Here is a 24,006-nt window from a genome sequence, read left to right as displayed (position 1 = left end):
ACATTTATCAAGAATTGTAAAAAAAAAATGAAATTGTCAACTGATACAGTTGGATTTCTATATTTATTTATACTTTTTTTATATATATTAGCGTCATGTTGTGGTCGATGTTACCATGAGTAGTTTTTAGGGTCTTTTCACCAACTCTTGTTTCAACATTAAACCAACACTAAGTTTCAATTAGTGTTCATTTTTACTTTCTTACGTCTTATTTTTTGGTCGACACTATTCTTTAAAATTCTTGTAACGAACTATGCTTAACATGGTTCTTTTACTTTATTTTTTAAATTTAAACTAAAGTTGTATCAGCCATACATAACTTCAGTTCAAATAAATAAAAAAATACACACCAAATTAAACGTATTTAAAGCTGTAGTTAACTCACACGACTTCTCCTCTTACGCAATAGTCATGTAGACTTAATATGACTATACTTTGAAATCGTATGATATCAAGCACATGTTACCTTTATGAATAAATTTTTAAGTTTTATTCATTTTGATAATTTTGTGAAAAATAATTATACTAATATAATGAAATAACTATTGTGTTACGCATAGGTAAATTTTGTCGAATGTAATTGTTGTATCTTAATAATTCTATTTCAAAAAGGAATACTGATGGAAAACAGCAGTCCTAATAGCTAGGATTTGTTGTTCCTTATTCATTATAAATTGAAATTGTTTCGGTTATACTATTGTCGTCGAGTTCACTTACACAATTTTCTTCGGTTGTCCGGCCAATCATGTTTCTTCTTCTTAGTCGTTTCCTTCTGTCTGGTCTTGAACCTCCGTCGATCACGTCCAGCCAGTACCTGTTAAAGGTATTCCGATGCTCAAGTTAACACGTGGTCAAATGGTAGAGATAGAGAGAGAAAGTAGATATGGAAAGTAAATGTGCATTTAATGTAACCAACTACCTTTCACCTTGGACCTATATTTATAGTTTTCGTCATGGGCTTGTGATTAGTGAGATCTTAATTACGGCCCAATCATTGGTCCAATGTTACTAAACACGTTTTACCTTAATCAGATTTTAATCATCCTTTCGTTCTATCTGTGATCCGTGGTAACTATAAAGCGAGGACTGACCGCTCGGGTGGACCGGTCGGTCAATCCGAACGAATCCGGCCGCATTGCTCCCGTGGAAATCCTTACGAACTTGGAAACCCTAATAGCGGCAATGCAAATATTCGTGAAAACCCTTATTGGAAATATTGTTGCCTTTTGCATGGAGTCTTCTGCCATCTTTGGTGTCAATGAATCCGTCTGACACGTTCGATCCTTGTGTGTTGAGATGACTCCACTATTTATCGATTTACCGAACGTTTATATTTATTCCATCGGTCTATATGGTACAGAAATTAATACCGATGTTGATTTTATAAGTTTTGTGATTAAGCAATTCTTTTAAGTTTACAATTATGGGTCTCATTGGTGATTTGTTTTTGAATTATTTGGAATAGGAGATGCGTTGGTATAAGACAATCAAATGAAAATAATTACATTAAAAAGAAGTTGAATAATGCTTTACTCATTATTATTATTATACAAAAAGTGAATGGATAATGTTTTTTTAATAGACAACATTTGTTAAGATATTCTACAGAATTGACTATCTTAAATGAACATTTTATTCATAAATTGAAAAAGAATTCAAATTACCAACAATAATTATAGCATATTCCACTACTATATCGAAAATTTTCATACTAAATACTAAAAAAAATTCAAAGACTCTTATTTCTTTAACTTTTACTTTATTGATCAACATTCATAATTTATCTAATGAGATTTTATGCACTCAAATTTTGCAATTAGTTCTTAATTGGCTACCATTGTGGAATTTTTTATTTAAATATTACCGACAAATTATTACATATAGGGAAATTTCGGTTAAAATTATTCCTAGTAACATACAAAAGTTCGTGAATATCCTGATATATAGCAATTTGTTGGTAATGACCTTTTGTAGACAAACTTCTCATGTTATATACATGGACGAATTTTTATTATCAGTGAAATTATTTTGACTGTAATGTTTTTTTAAATAGTAATTAATTTTAAATATAAAAATATTTAGTCACTATAATAAAAAATTTAGATATTCATTTATAAATTAAAAATATTAGTATCTAAAATAGTTTTTATCATAAAGTAATACCAAAATAGTTTTTTTATGATTATAAAAAATAATAATTAAAATTAAAAAATGGTCAAATTAATAAAGAAATGATTAAATTTAAATAAATAGTCCCTTAAAAAGATAAAATATTGATAAAATAATTATTTCAATCAAAAAAAAAATAATCAAAGAATAAAATTGAAAAACAAATGTGAAAAAAAAAGAAAATCCTTTTATATGTAGATATATCTCTATTTAAAAAAAATTATAATTAATTTTTAAATTAAATTCTAAATATTAATTATGAAAACTTTGGCTGTCAATTGATTGCTTGTGAATTATAATTGAAGTCTTTGTTTTAAATAATAGTTTGAGAGTTTTATAATTTTATCTTGATAAATTAAAAAAACTAAGAATTATTGTTATTAACACATTTTAAAGTTTGTTGTAGGAAAATAGACATTGAATTATGGTTGAAGTAGGAAGTATGAAAATTAACTAGAGTTGAGGGAGAAAGAGACATAGGCGTGCAATGAGAAAGCAAGATGGTGTTGGGAAGGAAGACAACATCAGCTTACCAACCAGTGGGATTGCATAACAGTGTTGCTATGTGGTGCTGCACATTGACTCGTATCCGTTTCTCATTGGCTATCAACACTTTTTCACAAACACCTTATAGTCAATAATCATCACTATCAATCAATTAATCACCTCTTTTCGATCTTAATATTATGAACCCTCCACAATTATTTGATAGATACTCAATTAAAACAAAACCCTATTTCGTATACATCTCATGGATATATTTATTTCTAAAACTCTGCTGCTCAATCACACACCATGCTGCATGCATGGAAATTTACACTTTTATATATATATATATATATATATATATATATATATATATATATATATATATATATATATATATATATATATATAAAAGTCTCTTTAGTTAAAACTAGGAAAAACATATATGTTCATGATAAAAAAATAAATAAAATTGCAATTATAAAAATAAATATAAATAATTTTAAAAAAATGATTAAATTCATAAAAAATATTAAATAGAAAAATGATTAAATTTAAGAAGAAAAAGTTAGCTAAAGGATAATATTGAAAAAAAAAATTATATAATAGTACAGGTGAGACATTATTATCCATCTTCGACTCAAGGGAGAAAGCGAATTAGTTAAAATATTTACAAATTGGCTTGAACACAGCTGAAAATTGCATAATTTAAGAATAAAATTTTGATATAAATTCATATATAAATTTTAAGATATTAAAATTCATATACTTTATCTTATTATTTTCGAACAAAAGTAATATATATTAAAGTTAAATTTTAAGTACATACGATTATACTATTTTAATTTAATGTTCAAAGTAAATTATTTTATTAAAAAATGAGATCAATATTAAAAAATTCATAATATATTAAAAATAAATCATAAAATTAGATTATGTAATTACCTTTTTTATATAAAATAATGAATTAATCGATTAGTTAACTAAATTTCGAATCAAAATAATTCAATTATTTTATTTTAAAATATGTTCAATTTAAAATGTTTTTTAATATTAATTTTCCTTATTAATATTTTATTTTATTGGCCTCATAAAACTTGCAAAAGTTAATGCTGAAGCTTTTCATTTGTTTTGAACTCCAACAAAAGGAATTGGCGTTGCTGGAATACAGCATAGTATAATCTAATAAAGAAATACAAATAGGATGATGATCTTCTCACTGGTTCAATTATTAAGAAATAAATTCTTTTAATTTTTATTTTTAATACATATTAAATCAATTCATTTGCTTTTGTCGGTATATTATTTAAACAGATTCCAAAGTATAAAATCAATGTTGATTTTTTATTTTAATATAAAAGATGCAAATTTTAAAAGTAGGTGACACTAGTAAAAAAGGTTTTAACCTCGGACAATAGACATCGGGTTAGCTAAAATCGATGCATATAGACTTATTATCTCGAGCCAAGAAGAAACAGATGCATAATACTCTCTGAAAAGTTGATTTTTGTCTGTCACTAGCTTTACTGACTCGGTTCACTGCAGAACCGGAGCATATAGCCGTTATTACCTCGGTTAAAGGTGTAACCGAAGCATATAGGCGGTCAACATCACCTTTCTTGCTGTCATCTAAGTTGCCTGTGAAGACTGTGACACATCCTACGACATCGGTTGCTGCAAAACCGGTGTGGAAAAGCTTTTATGCTTCGGGTGGCAGAGAACCGGTGTGGAAAAGCTCAGCATATGCATTGGACAAACCAACAACCGAGGCATATACATGTATATGGCATCGGTTAACTAGAGGACCAATGTAATAGCTCTTAACTTATTCAAATTTTTTTCCCTACACGTTCATTTCTCCACTTCATTGCACACTCTCTTTCTTCTGCCCTCCGTTTTCTTCTGCTTCGTCGCTCCCTTTCATCGCTACCTCCAACCATTGTCATTGAACCACCATTGTTGAACCATCGTTGCTTCCTTGATTGAGAAGTCCACATAATTGCCTCGGTCTGCTGCACTGTCGTTGAACCATCGTTGCTGCACCGCCCCTCTACACTGCCCTCCCTGCTCCACACCAACTGTTGCACTGTTCTTCCCTGCTCCGTTGCACAGCTGGTTTGGCGCTTTCCTCTCCTCGCACCGTGGTCTTCTTCTTCCTCTCCTCCCTTGCCATTGTTCTTCCTCCATCACCGCCCACTTCTAGCGACTCCCTCGCCGACCCTCCCCCTTCGCGGTCGTCGTCGTTCTCACCCTGCCTCCATTTCTTCTCCTTCTCCCTTGTCGTGCCTCTGCCTGTTTCTCTCGCCCACTGTTATGGTTTTTGTTTGTCTTTAGTAAAGATGGGAACTTTATGGTTTAATTTTGCACATGGTGAAGCCCTTCAAGGTGATGCACGGAGGCGTGTCGACTTTGGCGACAGAGGCTCTTGTGAGCATAGGCGTGTCGAAATATGCCGCAAGGTGATGCAGTACCCCATTACTGGTCACAACTTCTGCAAAGCCTGTTTGGAGGGTGCCTTTGCCGAAAATTTTTTTATGAGGGAAAGGTTACATGAAGGTGGATTAATAGGAAAATGATGACTTTGATAGAATCATGGGAAAGAAGCCTGAAGAAGAAAACCCTAAGGAGTTAAATGAAAATAACTGATAATGATGAAAGTCTGAATGATACAGCCGAGGTTTCAAAACCTGAAAAAAAAATGCTATTGCCTCGGTTATCTAAAAACCGAGATACAAACCTTTCTTATTTTAAACCAGTTCGTGACCGAGACATAAAGTCTATCCTTTTTTACCTCGCCTGTATATATTACTCGGTTACAGAACCAATGCTTATAAGTAAAAATGTATATATAAATTTAACTAGTGCAATTTAATTTTACATTGATTGTCTTAAATGTATTTCCAGAATTATATGTATTTAAAAATTTAAGAAGTAAATACCTACATAATAAAAATATTTTTCTATCATCTCTTATGATAAAAAAAATTGCAACAAAGAATATGACTAAAAATGAAGTTATTTATAGTAATGAAAATATATAAAAGGCTTAATACCTCTGTTGGTCCTCGTATTTGTGTGAAAATCTCAGTTCGGTCCTCTAGTTTTGAACTGTCTCAATTGGGTCATAATTTTTGTAAAAATGCACACATTTTACCCCAACCGTTAACTGATCTCAAACGGCGTTAAGTTTAGCTGACGTGGCATGCTGACGTGTTGGCTTAATCCCTTCTTGGTCCTCGTATTTGTGTGAAAATCTCAGTTCGGTCCTCAAGTTTTGAACTGTCTCAATTGGGTCATAATTTTTGTAAAAATGCACACATTTTACCCCAATCGTTAACTGATCTCAAACGGCGTTAAGTTTAGCTGACGTGATAGCAAGAGAACATGCTGACGTGTATTATTTAATTATATGAATTATTTTTTAAAATAAGCAGTGTTTCACGTGGCACAATGCTTATTATTTAGTTTATTTGAATTAGGGATTTTATTCATCTCTGAGAATCAGGGATTTTACACAGATTATCTCGTTGGCTCAAAAAATAAAGTCATCGGAAAACTCGCGTAACCAGTGCAATCAGTCTCACAGCCTTTTCTACAAATGAACCAACTTGGTAACCTATAAGTTCATTACCAGCCTTTAAGCTATTTATTCCACTGATAGCAAAAGATAATTGTTGCACAGTGAGATCAGTTAGCGANTGGGGTAAAATGTGTGCATTTTTACAAAAATTATGACCCCATTGAGACAGTTCAAAACTTGAGGACCGAACTGAGATTTTCACACAAATGCGAGGACCAAGAAGGGATTAAGCCAACACATCAGCATACCACGTCAGCTAAACTTAACGCCGTTTGAAATCAGTTAACGGTTGGGGTAAAATGTGTGCATTTTTACAAAAATTATGACCAAATTGGGACAGTTAAAAACTTGAGGACCGAACTGAGATTTTCACACAAATATAAGGACCAATGAAGATATTAAACCTATATAAAATTGTGTACACCTAGTGATTGAAATAGGTGTTAGAGGCTCACCAACAAAATTAACAGTAGAAGTAAGTTAAGATGGCTTAAATAGGTGTTATAGCCTCAACAACAAAATAAAGTCTTACAACTATTACCCATATATACGTTCATGCCACCGATCGCTACACCTAAATTTTGTCCTCTATGGGAAGACAAAGGTCACATCAATGATCTTTCCAGCACATTGCTTTAGGAATTTTGTATCATCCATTAATTAATTTTTTTATTTCATTTATTCCAATTTAAAAAAAAATTCTTAGTTATTGATTTTTTTCTAATTTAATTTTTAGTTTTTAAAACATCAAATTTACTTTTTCTTTATCTTTTAAAAATATTTAATTTGGTTCTTTTAATTGTTCGTGGATCCTTTAATTTTTAACCAATCATATTTCATTTTTTTATCCACTAGTATAATTTTATTATGAAATTATCAAAATGAGATAACTTTTAAAAAAATAATTAAGGTTGGATAAATTGTGTTAAGTTGACATGATTTTATAAGGAAAAAAATGGTGTTACACTGAAACGATTTTACTTTAAGTGAAATGAAATTTTGTTAAGTTAAGATCATTTTCATAAAATAAAAATTAAAGTTATCAAAGTTTGAAACAATTTTTTTTAAACTTAATAACATTTTTATGAACCAAAAGCAATGTCTTGTCATATTGGCATGACATTAGTTCCTTTATGAAATATACTTAAGTCGTGAAAAGTTGGAACAACTTTTGTGTTTTACATAATGTAAAAATTGTATAATGTTGTGATGACTTCAACATTATGATATTGAAATCATAGAAATATGTGACAACTTCTGTGTTTTACTAATGTACTAAAATCGTATGATATTGTGATGACTTCAGTGTTGTTGAAGTCGTGAGTGTTTAGTACAACTTTAGTGTATTTTACCTAATGTAATTTTTTTATACTTCGTATTTTTTTAGTTTCACATAAAATACAATTGAAGAAATAGAAAAAAAAAATGTTATGTAATTAAATTGATATAATGAAATAAGAAATAAATATTAAATAGAGGTAAAAAAGTAATTTTTTGATTCAATAAATATTATTAATTAGGAATTTATACTTAAAATACACTTTGTTTAATTTACTTTGAAAAATGTATTGTATATGACTGAGTACTTCTCGACCATACTGGTATAGAATCTATTCCTAACTAAATATGTCAGATTACTATTTAACATATACTTGGCTCATTTCTATCATCACAATACTATATAAGACACTTAATCTTAATGATCCATGGTTAATTGCAGTAAGTCAAAAGCTAACAGCAATAAGTTAGAAGCTAATGGGTATTTGGAAAACACATTTGACATGTCAAAAACATTTAACAAAAGTTAGTTAAAAATACTATGCTTATTCATTTTTAAATTTTGAAGACCAAATGTATCAAAGTTTAGGACACCAAATCGCACAAGTATATCAAATCGCACAAATAATAAAGTAGAAAGTGAAAATATTGTCTTTCCAAGATACTTATGCAACACTGGACAACTCTCAACTATTCACAACTAAATTAGATAACACAATTCACAAAAGCACAAAAAAACTATTTTTTCAATTTTATCAAACAATTGGTGCGCAACAAAAATTTAGCATAAAGTACTTACAATTGTCAAGACTATGTTTCATTCACTTCATTCTCATGCACTTATAAACATCCCAAATTCCAATTTCGTGTTAAAATCAATTCACAAATATACTCAAATCATATCCCTAGAGATTTCGAGCCTATGATAACTCATCAAAGTCAACCCATAAAGTACAATCACTTGGATCATCAACAAGTGAAATTATACATTAAGTTTAAGAGTTTTAAGATTAGCAAGGAAGAAAGTTCTATTCCTAGATAGAATTTCCATTAGGAACTTAATTTCATTTCTAGATTAAAGAGATATTTTCCAACACTACAAGAACCACAATCAAGTAATGTGTGTTCAAGGCATAACAAACATTAAGCATAAAAATCAAATACTAATATTTAAAAGGAAAAAAATTATATTAACCTCACAAAATGCATAATTAATCAATTTATTAAATATAATATCAACAAATAGGTTTAGTTTTCCATAGTGGAGAACCTATGGTTTACAAAATTGAAGAATAAATTTGAAACCGTAAATCATAATTAAAGCCTTTCCAAGGTTCTTAGTAGTTGTTCCATGCTCTAATGACATCTCCCATTCACATCTCCACCTCCAATTTTGTAACTCATCCTCATCCTCAATCTAAAAAGGAACAAAATTTCCTCGATGAAGATGAAGATCCAAGGAGAAAAAAAGGAGATCTTCCCAACAACTCAAACAACTTCCAAGAACTTCTCTCCAACACCTTGGCAATTTCTAGTAGTGAAGATCAAAGAAGATCCTCCTTTTTTGATTTGTGAAACATCTATTTAACAATTCCCGCAACACACACTTTTTAGACAAACTATAGTAGTTGGACGACTTAACCTCTCTTGTTGGGTGAGTTAAACAAACTTGTCAGACATATGAACTAATTGGATTTAAAATTTGTACTGGAATGAATTTTAATTGGTATATTCTTCACTCTTCTACAATTCCATATCTTTATATATTTTTGAATCTTATAAGATTTCTACTTATTTACAAAATATTTCATAAAAAAATTTCAAATATTTATATTTTTCAAAATTATTTAATAAAATATTAATTATCTAAAAAATATTAATAAAAATACTAATTAAAAATATACATAATAAAAATCAATGCTAATTACCATATGAATAAATCCTAATTTTACATTAAGGTTTAGTTTAGAAACTAAAAAAATATTTAATTCTATTTAATTCAATGAACTAATTTGTGAGTCAATAATATGATATATTTTCCATTTCTACAACCATCATCATCATCATCATTATTATTATTATTTTATTATTATTATTACCGTGCATTATCACTATCATTATTAGTTTTTATCATGAACATGAGACATTTTGTACGATTACTTTTATCTTAATTTTATTTAATTACATTTTTATTCCATTCTTATAATATATTTTTCCTGTCATATCTTGATCACAAGGCAGTCGTTAATATTTGCTATATGAATAAGTGTTTTTGCAATGAATTTAAAATTAACTATGATATATATATAGTGAGGATTGTTATTCAGTAATATACTTCTTTAAAGTTTTCTTTATTGATGAGAGAATATATAGTTTTTTTTTTTTTTATGGAAATATGAAGTTAGCATGGTAAAGTTGAAATAGAAGGTGAGAGAAGTTTGAGTTTATCTGTTTAGTTTAAAAAAAAGTAAAATGTTTTGAATAAAATTGTATATAAAACTAATTTTAAAGAAATATTATTATGGGACTGTGTTTTGTTTTTGGAACTATGGTTAGTTTTGAATAAGGTGGCGTCTTCGTTCTGGTTGTCAAACTAGTTGCTTAGCAAATGATTAACATCCTTAGCCTTTTCCCGTGGTTCCAAAAAATTAATTGATTAATTAAGATGAGCTGTGTTTAATACAAAGGTAAATTGTTATTATTGTATAATAACATTTGTACGATTATACAGTTTCCTTCCAGAAATATGATGGCTGTGGTGTTTGTTAATTATACTTATGGTCGTACGTGATTGACGATGCTTATGCTTGTAGAAATCAATTTCCTACGTTTTCAAGCTATCACAAGAATCTTTCGATGGGCTTTCCTTTTATTTTATTTTATTTTTCCTTCTATAATTATTTTTTATCATATTCCAAATTATTAAACAGAAAATGACATAAAGTCTTAAAAAGTGGGACACGAATCATTTATCCATTTCAGAGAGCCATCAATATCCCATGCTCAAATAATCGGTTTTTGTTTTGTAGGCGCATTCGTGAATTTCACATGAAAATGATAAATTTCCTAAAAATCTTGTTAAAAAACTAATAAAACGACACGCTAGATTACCTTTGTTGACAAAGAAGAATACCTACAGATTCTCACCCTTTGTAGATCACACCATCATCACAATCATTAAATTCATATGTTTTAAAGATTTAACTTATAAAAGATAGTTTAACACACTTTCTAGAATTAGCTTAAATGAAGAGAAATTTTGTTTCCGATTGATGAAATTGCTATTTTTCATGGATAGTTTTCTTCTAAAAGAAAGCACGTTATTACTTTCTGAAGATAAAGTAAGGTAAAAGTAATGGCGAGTCATGAATTCTCGATCAAATCAGGAAAAATACCAAGATTTTCAAAAAGTGAACACCAACATATTTCTCTTTTTAAAAGTGGGTTTTGGAATTGGAGTGCCAAAAACCCCATTTTTATGCTTAAAGTTGTCGTTCTAGGCTATCTCTTTAATGCACGCATTCAACTCTAACTCATCCATAGATAAGTTCTTGCTTCATATTTAAATTTCTAAATTATTTAATCTCCAAATTTATTCTAATAATATAAAGACAAATAGTGTTAACGATGGCACGAAAATTCATACAAACACAAGCATATCTAGTTTTTTTGTCATTGTCTATCATTGAAATTTTTTTTCTAGAGAGAGAGAGCTAGCTAGATTCCAACTGTTCACATTCATTTCCTTATCCCTTCTCCCATTCTTCATTCTAAAACTTACTATGTATAAACTCCACTTTTATATGTATATATATGATATGCTCCAATTTCGGATTTAGTTGCCAAAAAAAAATCTCTTTCTCAATTGGGATCTTTCTTCTAATAATATGAATCTGATCTGAGAATCATTCAGTGTAAAAATATAGCTTCAACAGAATATTCGATCTATATAATGTTGATTTCCATTATTTGAAGACGATTTTGAGAAATAAAAAAAAAAAAAAAAAGTAGAAGAGAATCGTAGAGAGAGGAAACAGTAGACGATTTTTGAGCTATGCCGCCATTAACCTTTTATTAATCATACAAGAAACTAAGAAAAGATGAAACAGTAATAAAGCAACATTATTTTTGTTTTATCACACGAATCTTTGGAAAAAGTAATTTAGATGTTAAAATAGGCTGCAAAAAAACATAACACTGTTTAAGAAGTGACCATGAAAACGATATCCCACATGAAAGAAAATAGTAGGGCATTGAAAATGGAAGAACGCCACGTGGGTTCATGCTTACTTGGCATGAATGGATTGATTATTGTTTGTGAGTTAGAAAAAAAAAAAAAAACCCTAAACTTAACAATAATACTAATACTAATGATAATAATAATAATAATAATAATAATCATTCATACCCCACCTGAAATTGGATTGAGTGAATGATCTAGAAATAATGCAAATTATTAGAAAATGAAAGATGATTTAGTGGAGTTAATAGAAGGGCTAGGTAGTTAGATTGTAAGGTTTGTTTAAAGAGTAATTAGCTAGGTAGGTAGATATATAACCCTAATGTAATGTAGCTTATGGAAGTGAAATTAACTATATTAGTTAGCTTGTTATGCCAAAAAGACTTAAAACACACACCATGGATGAAATTATTGGTTCTAAAGAGAGGAGAAGGAGGAATATTAAGCCGTCACTCATTCTCCAACATCATCATCCTTAACCCAACAAATGTTCCATCACAAATCCCTAACCCTCACAATCATTCGTATCATCTTTTCCTTTGGCAGAGATACTCTTAATTTTATTCTATAAACAATAATCTTCATCACGCCCTCCCAAAATCACGTTTACATTCTTATTACATCTGTCTCCAAAACCCGTTGATTTAGGGTTTCCATTTCAAACAAAACCTCTCCCTTTCATCAGTCATTTTCACTTTGCATTGCACACAAGGATCCAGTGAGACAAAAAAAATCTTCATTTAGCCAAGCTTTATAGATTAATCCACTGTTCCTTGTTGCTGCCTATGGAGTATATAGTAACATTTATAGACCTTCCTTAGTTTTCTTTAATTACCATATTAATTATATTAATTATGCATTAGCCATAACAATTATTTGATGGCCCCAGTGGCCAGTCCCACTTACAAGAATATCACTGTTTCTCCGACAGGGTCATATAAACGAATAATGACCAAGTTCTTATTTCATCAAAAACTGTCTCATCGTCCTTGCCACATATATATAACTTCACAACGCGACCACACTGATCAGTTCTCCCTTTCTTGCAATGGCGAAAGAGGCCCCTCATCTACAAGTAATTCTGATATACATACTCTTCCTCGGTTAGACATTAATGTAAGATTCTAAGTCCTTTTTCACCACTTTTGTCACACTCATCAACACAAACTTTTTCTTGCATTTAGCTTACATAAATAATGACATCGATACATACATATTTCAAAAATGAAAAAAAAGACAAAGGCCTGCACATATTCTAAAACTTTGACCTCTTTATATATAAACAAAATGTGTAAATAAAAGGGTTTGGTGTGATTAAATGGAATACGTAAATATGAACAGTGATACTCATAATTGTTGTGTGTGGTCAAATAGTGGAAGAAAGATCAGAGGAATCTCGATTATGTCATCTTCATCATCTGTCACATACGCTTCTAATTATTATATAATTCAGATGATACATGTTTTTGACAAACATCCATTTTGTCCTCATCTACATTATTATCATCATTATAACTAATATAAAAAACAAACGTTTTAAAATATATATATATATATATATATATATATATATATATATATATATATATAAAATCATCACTTTTCGATAGTAGAAGGTAATTATTTATTTATGTTATATTTATTGATTTGCCCTAATCTTTCACAATTTTTACACAAAAATATACTTTTACTATTTAATATACTTATTTTTGTATTCTAACATGTAAAACATATACACACATTTGTTTAGTTACTGCAGAAATGTTATGGTATATGATTATGATTAAATTCAGCATGTGAGTAATTTTTTTATTGGTATACATTCTTCAATTGTTAATTTATACACAGTAATACAATTTTTTAATCATATATTGTATTTAGAGTTGATATCTTATTTTAATAAAAGATTCACTTTTACTTGACAACAATTAAAATTTCATTTTTTAACCTAAACATATCTTTTAAAAAAAAATAATACATCCAAACATAACACTAAAAACAGTTAAAATAACCTTGAGTCCTTGACCCATATGCAAGTGAAGAACATAATTATTCTTATATTAATTATATAATATACTTATTTTTTAATTAAATATTCTAATTATATTTATTAGTAGATACTCATTAAAATTTGTGAGGAAATACTTATACAAATTCATGCATATCTACAATAATTTATATTAAAAAAAAGAATAAGTCATTAGGATGTTTCAATTTATGTACAAAAATATCAATAGATTTAAATATGAAATCTTTAAATATTGTATCTCATTTCCAAAACATAGGACACAAATAATTAAGTCACCCCTAATACAAAAAAAAAATTAAAGTAAAGTATCTTACGACTTCTGTTGATCCAAATTAATAAAAAAAAATTATTTAAAAATATATTTTGTAGCACGAGTTACTCTTACACAAATTAATACAAACAAACTTATTTGCAAATTGAGTAGATTTGACAAATTATAAGTAAAATGCAATAACATATTTATGCTACTATAGTCTGATGTAAATTATTTCTTTAGAGCATCACTTCTAATAATAAGAACAAGGGATAATTTCTTTTTCAATATTACTTCTTTCCATAAATACAAAAATACAATCACTTTCTTTACAAAGAGATTGTTTAAGGAATTTAACAACAAAATTACAAATAGCATAATTATTACACTAGTAAAAAAAAAAAAATCATTTACTATCGTCTAATCAACTTTAGTTTCAAGAAAAATGAAGTCTTTCAAAATGTAATGATATTTTTTAACATTAGCTGTTCTGAGATTAGACATTGAACGCATGTGATGTTATACATTGTTTTTATACAAGTAATAGGATTAAATTTTAAGAAAAAATTACTTTCTGATCACAACATTATGATGTTGTAGTCTCCATTACAACTGAGAAAATTCATACTCTCTTTTCTCTACTGCGGATCTCCTTTCCATACGAAGTCTTTCTCCTCGTAAAACATCTTGTTCTCCTAACTTTACCATTTCACTTGGAGGTTCGTTTCTGGCATTTATTTTGCTTTGTTTTAATGTTTGTTCAAAATGAAGAGACACACATTCATACTTTCTCTTTGGACTGTTTAGGAATTACTTATTATGCATTCCATTATTTGAAGCTCGGTTCCATTTTTGTATTTAAACTGTTTTAACTTTTTGTCACATAAATTTTGGTTGAAAACCGAAACCTATGAAATCCATTTGAGATATGTGTAGAAAGCACAGTAACGTAACAAGGCTTAATTATAATTAACAATAGGGTCCTCCTTGACAAGGGTAGGGGACCCCAGCTAAAAGACAATTAATGAGGTTACACCACACACACCCCATCATTCCAAACTATCATTCTGTGATCCAAAACAGAACAGGTGGGACTTAAAACTTCATCATTGGCATTAATTTCTACATCCAGCTACATCAATTATTTCCTCTGTTTTATATATAGAGTTGTCCATTTTAAACTGCACTCAGAAATTTATCAAATGCTCACGTGTGCTCCCAACTTCAATCTTCGGACTTCCATTAATTTAATGCAAAGCAATCTCATATGTGGATAATTCTAAATTAATAAACTACCTCCCAGGTCTCTCATTGCCACTACTGTGAAGCTTTTCATTTGTTTCCTAACCTACCATGGGGAACAAACACGAGTAAAATCAAAAAGTGCATCACAGAGAAGGACTTGGCATAGGCATAAAAAGAGTGCATGAAATTGGAAAAAAACACCAAAAACGTCATGTTAGGACCATCTACAAGAAATAACCTAGATTCATTGTATCTACCTTAAAAACTCTACTATTTCATTGGTTAAGATGCCCATGCCTCATCTAAAAGCCAAAGTCATCAAACTGTTGGACTAGTTCCAACCAGCTTGAGATTTTCCAAAAAAAAACACCTCAAAACTTAAACTTAAAGTCTATCCAACTACAAACAAACAAATGTTGAGATTAAAGAACCTCGTTAAAGAAGGGAGAAAGTTATTGAAAAAGTATTGGATAGATATAGATCATGAAAACTTTAGACGTATAGCAAAGTACAGCTTTTCACAGCAACAAAATCTTAAAAAACAAAACTGTACAGCCAAGAAGGATAATGTTAAGAATAAAGGTTAAAAAAAAGTAGACTTTTTGAGACTAAATAAAATAAATTCTAATAATAATGATTCTGATATTATATTAAAAATTAAATTTTAAGATTAATTTAATTTCACATATAAAAAAGATATACAAAATAAATTACTAACCCGATGTAGGGTAAGAAAGTTAACAGGATTTTCTATACGAAACGCAATTGTCGTCCAAAAGTTACTCTTAGTTAGTTATTACTATAGAGTAATAGTTTTTCCTGGAATTAAGGAAAGATAAAGGAGAACACAAAATTTTCAAGAATATCAATTAAAAAAGAAAAAAGAAAAAAGGCTTTTTGGATGGTGTCTATTACTCGTATTATTGTTCTACCCTTATTTGTCAAGGTTTCTTGTAACTTTGGTTTTTCTTGAAACTTCCTACTATAACTAACCACTTACACAAGCATGCCCCTGCTATGGAATATGAATAAAGAAATTCTGATTAAACGGCAAAGCATGATATCTTTCTAACTATATATATATATATATAGGCGACACCAACCTTTGTGCCTCTATACCTTAATATTTGAAATACTCAGAGGAAGTAATCTCTCCAATCTTTCAATTATATACATTATCCACATTCCTAGCTTTATCCATATCCACTGAATAGTCGTTAGATTTCCCTCTCTCTTCCTCTACATAACTGTGTCACTTCTTAGATCTCCTTCAGAAATGGGTCTCAGAGACATTGGTGCTTCACTGCCTCCTGGGTTTCGCTTTTATCCCAGTGACGAGGAATTGGTCTGCCATTACCTCTACAAAAAGATCGCAAATGAGGAAGTTCTCAAGGGTACCTTGGTCGAAATCGACCTCCATATATGTGAACCATGGCAACTTCCAGGTACATAATCATTCCATTCGTTTCCAAAATTTCTCAAAAACCTATGTTTATATATCTTCCGTACACGGTTTCCCATTTGTTGTGTTTGCCTTTCTGTCCGTGTTTTTGTTTTGCGAAAACAGAAATTAATTACTTCACATTCACTAGTCCTTTTCTGCTCATAAACCTGTGTCTCTGTTGCTTTTGTGTTCATAAACCTGCTTATACAAAGTACATGTCCAGCATATGTTGTCAAATTAATATGAGAAGCGACAAACACGCTTGTTTGATTACTGAAGAGACTAGAGAGAGAAAAAGAGAGACGAGAATGCACGAAACTGAAAGGGTTAAGGTAGGAGGAGAGGGTTCTGATATTATGATGTTATCCCATTCGCAGACACGACAGTGCATTCAGTTCTTCAATCATTAACGCAATGCCAACTTGTTCATCAATACTTTAATAGTGTGCTTCTGTCAATAAATTAAATAAAACAACATCCAGTATTTCTATATAATATTATTTTATTTCTTTATATAATTAACGTACCTTCCACTTGATATATTTTCCTTTGTAAGGATTTTTGTCTTTTGCATATCTTTTTGGATCATTTAATTTTCGTTTCGTTCCATGTTGGCACTTACCAAACTTTTTTTTTTCCTATGGTCTGTATATTTTATGACTATGGTTTATTTGCTACTTATAGAATAAAATTCCCAATAGTACGTACTTAGAATAAGGAAATAAATTAATTAGATACTTTAAAAAACTTGGAACTAATTTAGTAGCTTTTAATTTCTTTACAAGCTCTATTCTATATTTTCTTCAACTGAAAATTAGTAAAACTTTCATACATGTAAATTATGAATCAGATACTTAATTTTTTTGAACTTCTCGTGAACCAAATATTAGTCCAAAGAACTAGATGATAGTTTCCTTCTCTCTGTTTTTTCTAGGCAAGAAATTGAAAGAAACTGAGTTTAACATCTAATTAAAAATCAATTTATACACTTCTTCTTCTTTTCAGAATTTATTTTACATTCTTATTCTCTATTTACTCTTTAAAAATAAATATCGAACTAGTAACATATTCTTTTATCTGTTTTTCATTTATTAAATCCATTCCCTTCCAATGTTCCTGCTTATTTCTTATTTCAAATATAGACTCCACACATACAAATTCAAGAGGTATCATCATATATTTTTTCTAAGAACATGCATTTTACATAGCTGGATTTGTCTGGGAGTGACCATGAGTTTTCCTCTTTATGAAATAGAGGAGGCAACCCCTAACACAGTAATTTAGAGGGTGGCCAAAAATATAAATCTGGAGTCCTTTAATTTTATTTATGATTTCTTAGGTCACAATGTCCCTTTAATTTCACGCTTTATGGGATAGTAACTATTTTTTATTATAACAAAGTTGAAAAAGCAATACTTTTTCACCAAGCAAGAAACACTGATGATGTTAATATACACTGACGCACACAACACATACGTGTTCATATATACACCTCCATTCATTACCTTTATTGGACATGACTCGCTATCGATCTAGCTCTATGATTTTTACTCGTTAGCAATTATTAACTATATTTTCCTTAGTGAAATACACGAAAAGCTATTTTTTTATGCATGAAAGGACATGCATGATCTTTCTTGATTAGATTATAGAGTCCTCTTTTCATGCACAATATTATGAAAAGAGGGAGTAAAAAACCAGACCACGAAATTACATTTATAGCAAACAGACAAATACATTGAAACTTCTAAGTGGCAATTAGTGTCATCAAATTGCTGTCATGTTTGTCTGGTAGGACTGGAAACTTGAAAACTTGGTGTCATTAATGAACTAGCCGACATGTGATGGTGATTCTACACTACACCTAATTATTTATTATTCGGGGACACAATTGATTGCACCTAATTTAACCTTAGCTTAGTCATGTGTTGTCTGGTTGTCGATACAAGAAATTGATGAGTCATATGCATGTGTTGATATGAATGGTCACAGAGGTGGCGAAGCTGAATGCGAACGAGTGGTACTTCTTCAGCTTCCGGGACCGCAAATACGCGACGGGGTTTCGAACAAACCGAGCAACCACTTCTGGGTATTGGAAAGCAACAGGAAAGGATCGAACGGTGGTGGATCCGACCACGCAAGAGGTTGTAGGGATGAGGAAAACGTTGGTGTTCTACAGGAACAGAGCTCCAAATGGCATCAAAACTGGGTGGATCATGCATGAGTTCCGCTTGGAGACCCCACACATGCCTCCAAAGGTTCGTTTTCTCTACTTTCTACTCATCATGGCTTTTGCTCGTCTCAGGTGCATCTTTCTTTCGTTTTTAACTATTCACTATAACTTTAATTTTCAGAAACTTCAATTTGTATAAACATGTTTATGTTATTAAAAAAAATATAACTACTATTTTAAGGTATTCTTTAAAAGTAAAAGATGTTCTTTACCAATTATTTCACTTCTCTTAATATTGCTTCCTCCCATGAAAGTTGTCCTTTAGTAAAAAACTTTTTCTTGTTGGAATGATCTTTATTAATATAACTTTTGGACATAAATTGTTTCTTCTGTGTTGTGCTTGGACTGATTGATGTAATTAATTAAGGTCAAATCTAGGAGGTGATTTCTGGCTAAAGCTAGGAAAAGATTTTTTGTCGTTGGTTGCTTTATTAGGGTGTATATTTCCAAAGCGGTTTTGCTATGATATGAGATATTTGAGAATACATGATTACATGCTATGTAACTATGAGGTTTCTCACAAAAAAAAATATTTAACACTAATAAGATTAAGATGAACTTTACTATTTTACTACTAGATAATGTCATAAGATAGTCGGAATTTTTTTAATTAACGTATTGAGAATAAATCTTAGTCCTACAACTATAAGTATTATGATTAAAAAAAATAGTATCATATACTCATTTGAAAATGTGAATTATGTGTTTTAATATTTGATCACTGGTTGTAAAGGTTTATGATATAGGATGTTGATGTAATATGAAAATTTTACACTTTTATAGCTAAAATATTATTATTCGTGCACAGAACTTTTATAAGCCTTAACTGGGCATTGAATAAGATGTGTTTGATATCGATAACTTTATTTAAAGCTATCAAAACTTTAAACATACAAAAATGGGTGAAAAGATCACGATTTTACTCAACATTTTACATTTTATGAAAATGAAAATTAAAATTACATCAATGGATTCAGAAAAAGATAATCAAAAGTTTTAAAGCACTAGTTTTGTGTGTCTATATATATAATTGTATTTAATGAAAAATTTGTGTTTATATGAAAAAGAGAAATAAATAATTTTGATTGAATATCTATATATACATGAATAGTCAATATCAATTTTTAACACTTAGAAAAAATCACACTATTAAATAGTAGAATGTTTTAACCTTGATCATTCATAAAAAATTTGAGAGTCTGTTTTTTTTTTCTCACACAAGAGGCCATCTTATTTGATATGTCACACACTGCCGTAATCATTTATGGTAAAAGAAAATAAAAGTTAATATTTTCCTTTCAGTCTCATATAAAAGTATATTTTTATTTGATATAACACACAATACATATAAAGAGTATAATAAGTTAAGGTAGGTCAAGCTTTGTAAGGTCCTAACCTAAGTCTCAAGGTTTACTTATTCAGTTGATATTTATAGTTGTTGCATTTTTTAAATTATGTCTTAACCTGAGAGAATATATAATAAAGTCCAGTAAATAAAATTAAAAACATTTGTTTCAGGAGGACTGGGTGCTGTGTAGAGTCTTCCACAAAAGCAAAGAAGATAACAACAGTTCGAAACTCATGTACGATTATGATACAACCATGGCGTCGTCATCTCCCACCATGAACAGGTTTTCCACCTCTTTCCCTTCCTCCATGCCATTGCCAAGCAACCACCACCATCATCACCATTTCAACACAAACCAAAACTCTTCTTTCATGGACCTTCTTCACTTCTCTCGAGACACCAACACCAACAACACCATCGTTACTCAAATTACTTCCAAAGGTGATGATGGATATGGTTTCCTATGGGACATGGATTTGGAAGAAAATAGCTTACAGGATGCCGTGGCTTCAAACTTGGATGCAATAACCTTCGAGGTTGATAACAATAATAACAGTGAAAATAATATGGTATTCCTATAGTTAAGGATGAGTCATATCGTGTGTACATATATGTGGTTCATGTGTCGGAAACTGTCAAGATTCGTTTATTTGTGATGTATTTATGGTGTTTCGATCTGAGGAACAAGTCACATGATAGATTGGGTGGGATTAGTTGTTACAACAAGGTTTGTGGTATATTGTTCAAGTACGTATAGTAGGGTATAATACTGTGGTCCATTAGGTTCTTTTCCTAATTATTATCCTTTACTTTTATTACTTTAGGAACTATTAATGATATGTATACAGCTTGTAATGTAATTAGAATTGGTTATATATATATTTTTTACCTTCTTTTAATTATAATTTCTTTTATCGTTGTGACTGAAAGTTCATGTTTCAAAAAACCATCCAAATCTGATTCATTTATCGTACTTAACACATATCTTTTTGTGAATTGAAAAGAAATGTCAGATTGAATTAGATGAGTGAAAAATAACAATAATACTACATACTTTTACAGTTTATATTCGACATTGTTCCTAATAAGTTATATATAGTGAGATTCAATTAATGATAACGAATTTTATGTGGTTTGCATTATAAATATCAGATACTATACATTGAATAGTATGAGGAAGCATGATGTAAAGTGATTGATTTTTCCCTACCATAAATTAATATCTTTAGGTGATAAAAATTATTCTTTTGTCTGGCATGAAAAAACTATATTGAATCTAGAAAGATTTGAATAAAGCCAAATCAGTACCTATTATTTTCATTCTAAAAAATTAAAAAGTTCTAAACAATTTAGTCCTAGATTAAATTGATGTAAAATCAAACTAAATTATTCACTTTGTCTTATCCTTCATAAATGAAATTATAGTATTATCTTTTAATATCTAACTAAATCTTGATCTTTGATGATACTTTTTTGTTTTATCAGTAAATAATAGAATATATTTAATAGAACATTTGGGATGTCCAAATCCTTTTCACGTACAAACATTGTTTACGTCATAAAACATGGATTCAATACATAATCCTTTAGTTTGATAGGTATGTTAAAAGTAGTTATACTTTTTTTTAGATGTTCACAGTTGCTCATATTTTGTAAAAATCGTTCAAGTTGATATTTAAGGACAGTAACAAGATCAATTTAATTGACGTGGCAATGCTAAAAGTCTTTGACTTTAATTAAATTCTCGCTATTAAAATTAAATTTACTTTACCTTAATTAAACTCCAATTATCATGAAAACCTAAAGAAACTTCTTTTCCTCTCTGTTTTCAGGTTCTCTCTCAGACACACCCAACCTTGTGGTGTCCCTACGGGTTTTTTAGGAGTTTCTTCTTCTCCTTTGTCTTGGTTAGGGGTCATCTTCTCCTTTTCTAGTTAGGGAACATGATTAACTGGGTTGAATTTGGGTTCTGTTATTTGGGTTTCTGTTATTGATTCTTGTCTTCAAGTTTTGATCCCGCAATTTGGAGTTAAGGTTTTGATTTGTGTTCTGTTATTTGGGGTTTCTATTCTTAATTCTTTTCTATAGGTTTTGATCTCGCGATTTGGGGTTAGGGTTTTGATTTGAATTCTGTTATTTGGGATTAGGGTTTTGATTTGAATTATGTTATTTTGGGGGTTTTGTTCTTGATTCTTCTCTACAGATTTTGATATCGTGATTTGGAACTAGTGTTTAATTTGAGTTATGTTATTTGAAACTTTTGTTCTTTATTCTTTTCTACATGTTTTGAACTCTTAATTTGGGACTAGGGTTTTGATTTGGAATTTTGATTTTTTTTTTTTCATTTAATGGTTGCGGTTTGTGATTTTTCGATGGTGGTTTGGTTTGGGATTTCTAGTGGTGGCTTGGTTTGGGGTTTCTAGTGGTGGCTTGGTTTGGGGTTTAGAAAGAAGAAGATGAGAATCTATTAAGAATAATTTTTCCATGTCATTAACTTTTATTTTTAATATTTACACCTCAATTGACCTGAGCGTGCCATGTAATCAATAATTGCATAGGTCATTCAGTTTTGGCCAGGGGACAATTACACCATTTTTAACGCCGTAAGCAAAAAGGACCAACTTGATCCATTTTTACAAAATATGAGACGCATATGAACATCTAAAAAAAAGTAAGACCACTTTGAACATATCTAACAAACTGAGAGATCAAAATAAGTATTAAACCTAAAACATGTATGAACTTTCAAAATTGTCTTACACGTCAAGTGACTTTCTAAGGTTACTAATTTACTTATCAACATTATTTTATTCAAATTCAACTAGCGTTCTTTAGTAAAAGATTGTGTAATTTAAAAAAAAAAAAAAAAACACAGATACAAGAACATTAAACTCCTTGCGGTGTAGTTGTGTTAATTTTTCTACTTTGATTTTTTTTTCCCAATACAATGGAGTGGAAATGTGTTATTATGTGTTGGTCCTTATGTTTTGTTGTTATAGTTGTAGCAGCTCCCAAACCATGCTTCCTTCCCTGCATAACCAATACTCTTGTTTTCTAGAAAAAAATAAGACTCTAGTGTGGCCTCAAACTTATTGTAATTTACCCCTACAAATCTTAAACCAATACTCATAATTATCCCAAATGCTTTGTTGGCTAACAAGAGCCAAGATATTAGTCCCTTTTACAAAATATTTAAGCATTGAACTAGACATTGATACCAATCCAAATATGAAAAATTAACATTGATTCTTATGCTTAAATAGATAATTTTTCATGAAATGTAGGAAAATTGATTATTTTACATAGAATATTTTCCATGATTATTACATTGATAAATAATTTTTTTTTTTGTAAAATATTTCTTATAAGATTAAATTTATTATTAAAAAAATATCTTAATTGTAGCCAAACCCTTGAGATCTCGTTGGACTGCTCATTATGGAGCTCTCGTGCCATGAAGGTCTCATGTTGTCCAACCCTTTCGCAATCAAACTCTTTCATAGTTTACTCCTCTCATAGTCTATGACTAGCACTGTCGAGCCTTTGTGCTAACAAGTCCCACACTGTCATGGTATCGTTAACCTGTCTCGTTTTGGTTAACCCTAATTTTGTTGGTCTTCCTTTTATTTCACACACACACTCTTTCTCTTTATGTCACCACTTTAGGGTTTTTTTAACACTTCAAATTTAGCGATTAAAAT

At 29.8% G+C, this 24,006-nt stretch overlaps 1 protein-coding gene across 1 annotated transcript; it reads left to right on the top strand.

The window, feature by feature from the left end:
- The first annotated feature begins 16,340 nt into the window (after nucleotides 1-16,340).
- LOC106757101 (protein CUP-SHAPED COTYLEDON 3) lies at nucleotides 16,341-21,204 on the top strand. Its single transcript, XM_014639687.2, has 3 exons — nucleotides 16,341-16,725; nucleotides 18,717-18,982; nucleotides 20,476-21,204. Exons 1-3 carry the CDS (start codon nucleotides 16,557-16,559, stop codon nucleotides 20,884-20,886), a joined length of 846 nt encoding a protein of 281 aa, XP_014495173.1. The 5' UTR covers nucleotides 16,341-16,556; the 3' UTR covers nucleotides 20,887-21,204.
- The last annotated feature ends 2,802 nt before the right edge of the window (nucleotides 21,205-24,006 follow it).

Source organism: Vigna radiata, chromosome 3, assembly GCF_000741045.1.
Source record: "Vigna radiata var. radiata cultivar VC1973A chromosome 3, Vradiata_ver6, whole genome shotgun sequence".
In the NCBI taxonomy this organism is placed as follows: Eukaryota; Viridiplantae; Streptophyta; class Magnoliopsida; order Fabales; family Fabaceae; genus Vigna; species Vigna radiata.
Note: the sequence above shows the minus strand (reverse complement) of the source record. Positions and strands in the feature narration are given on the sequence as shown.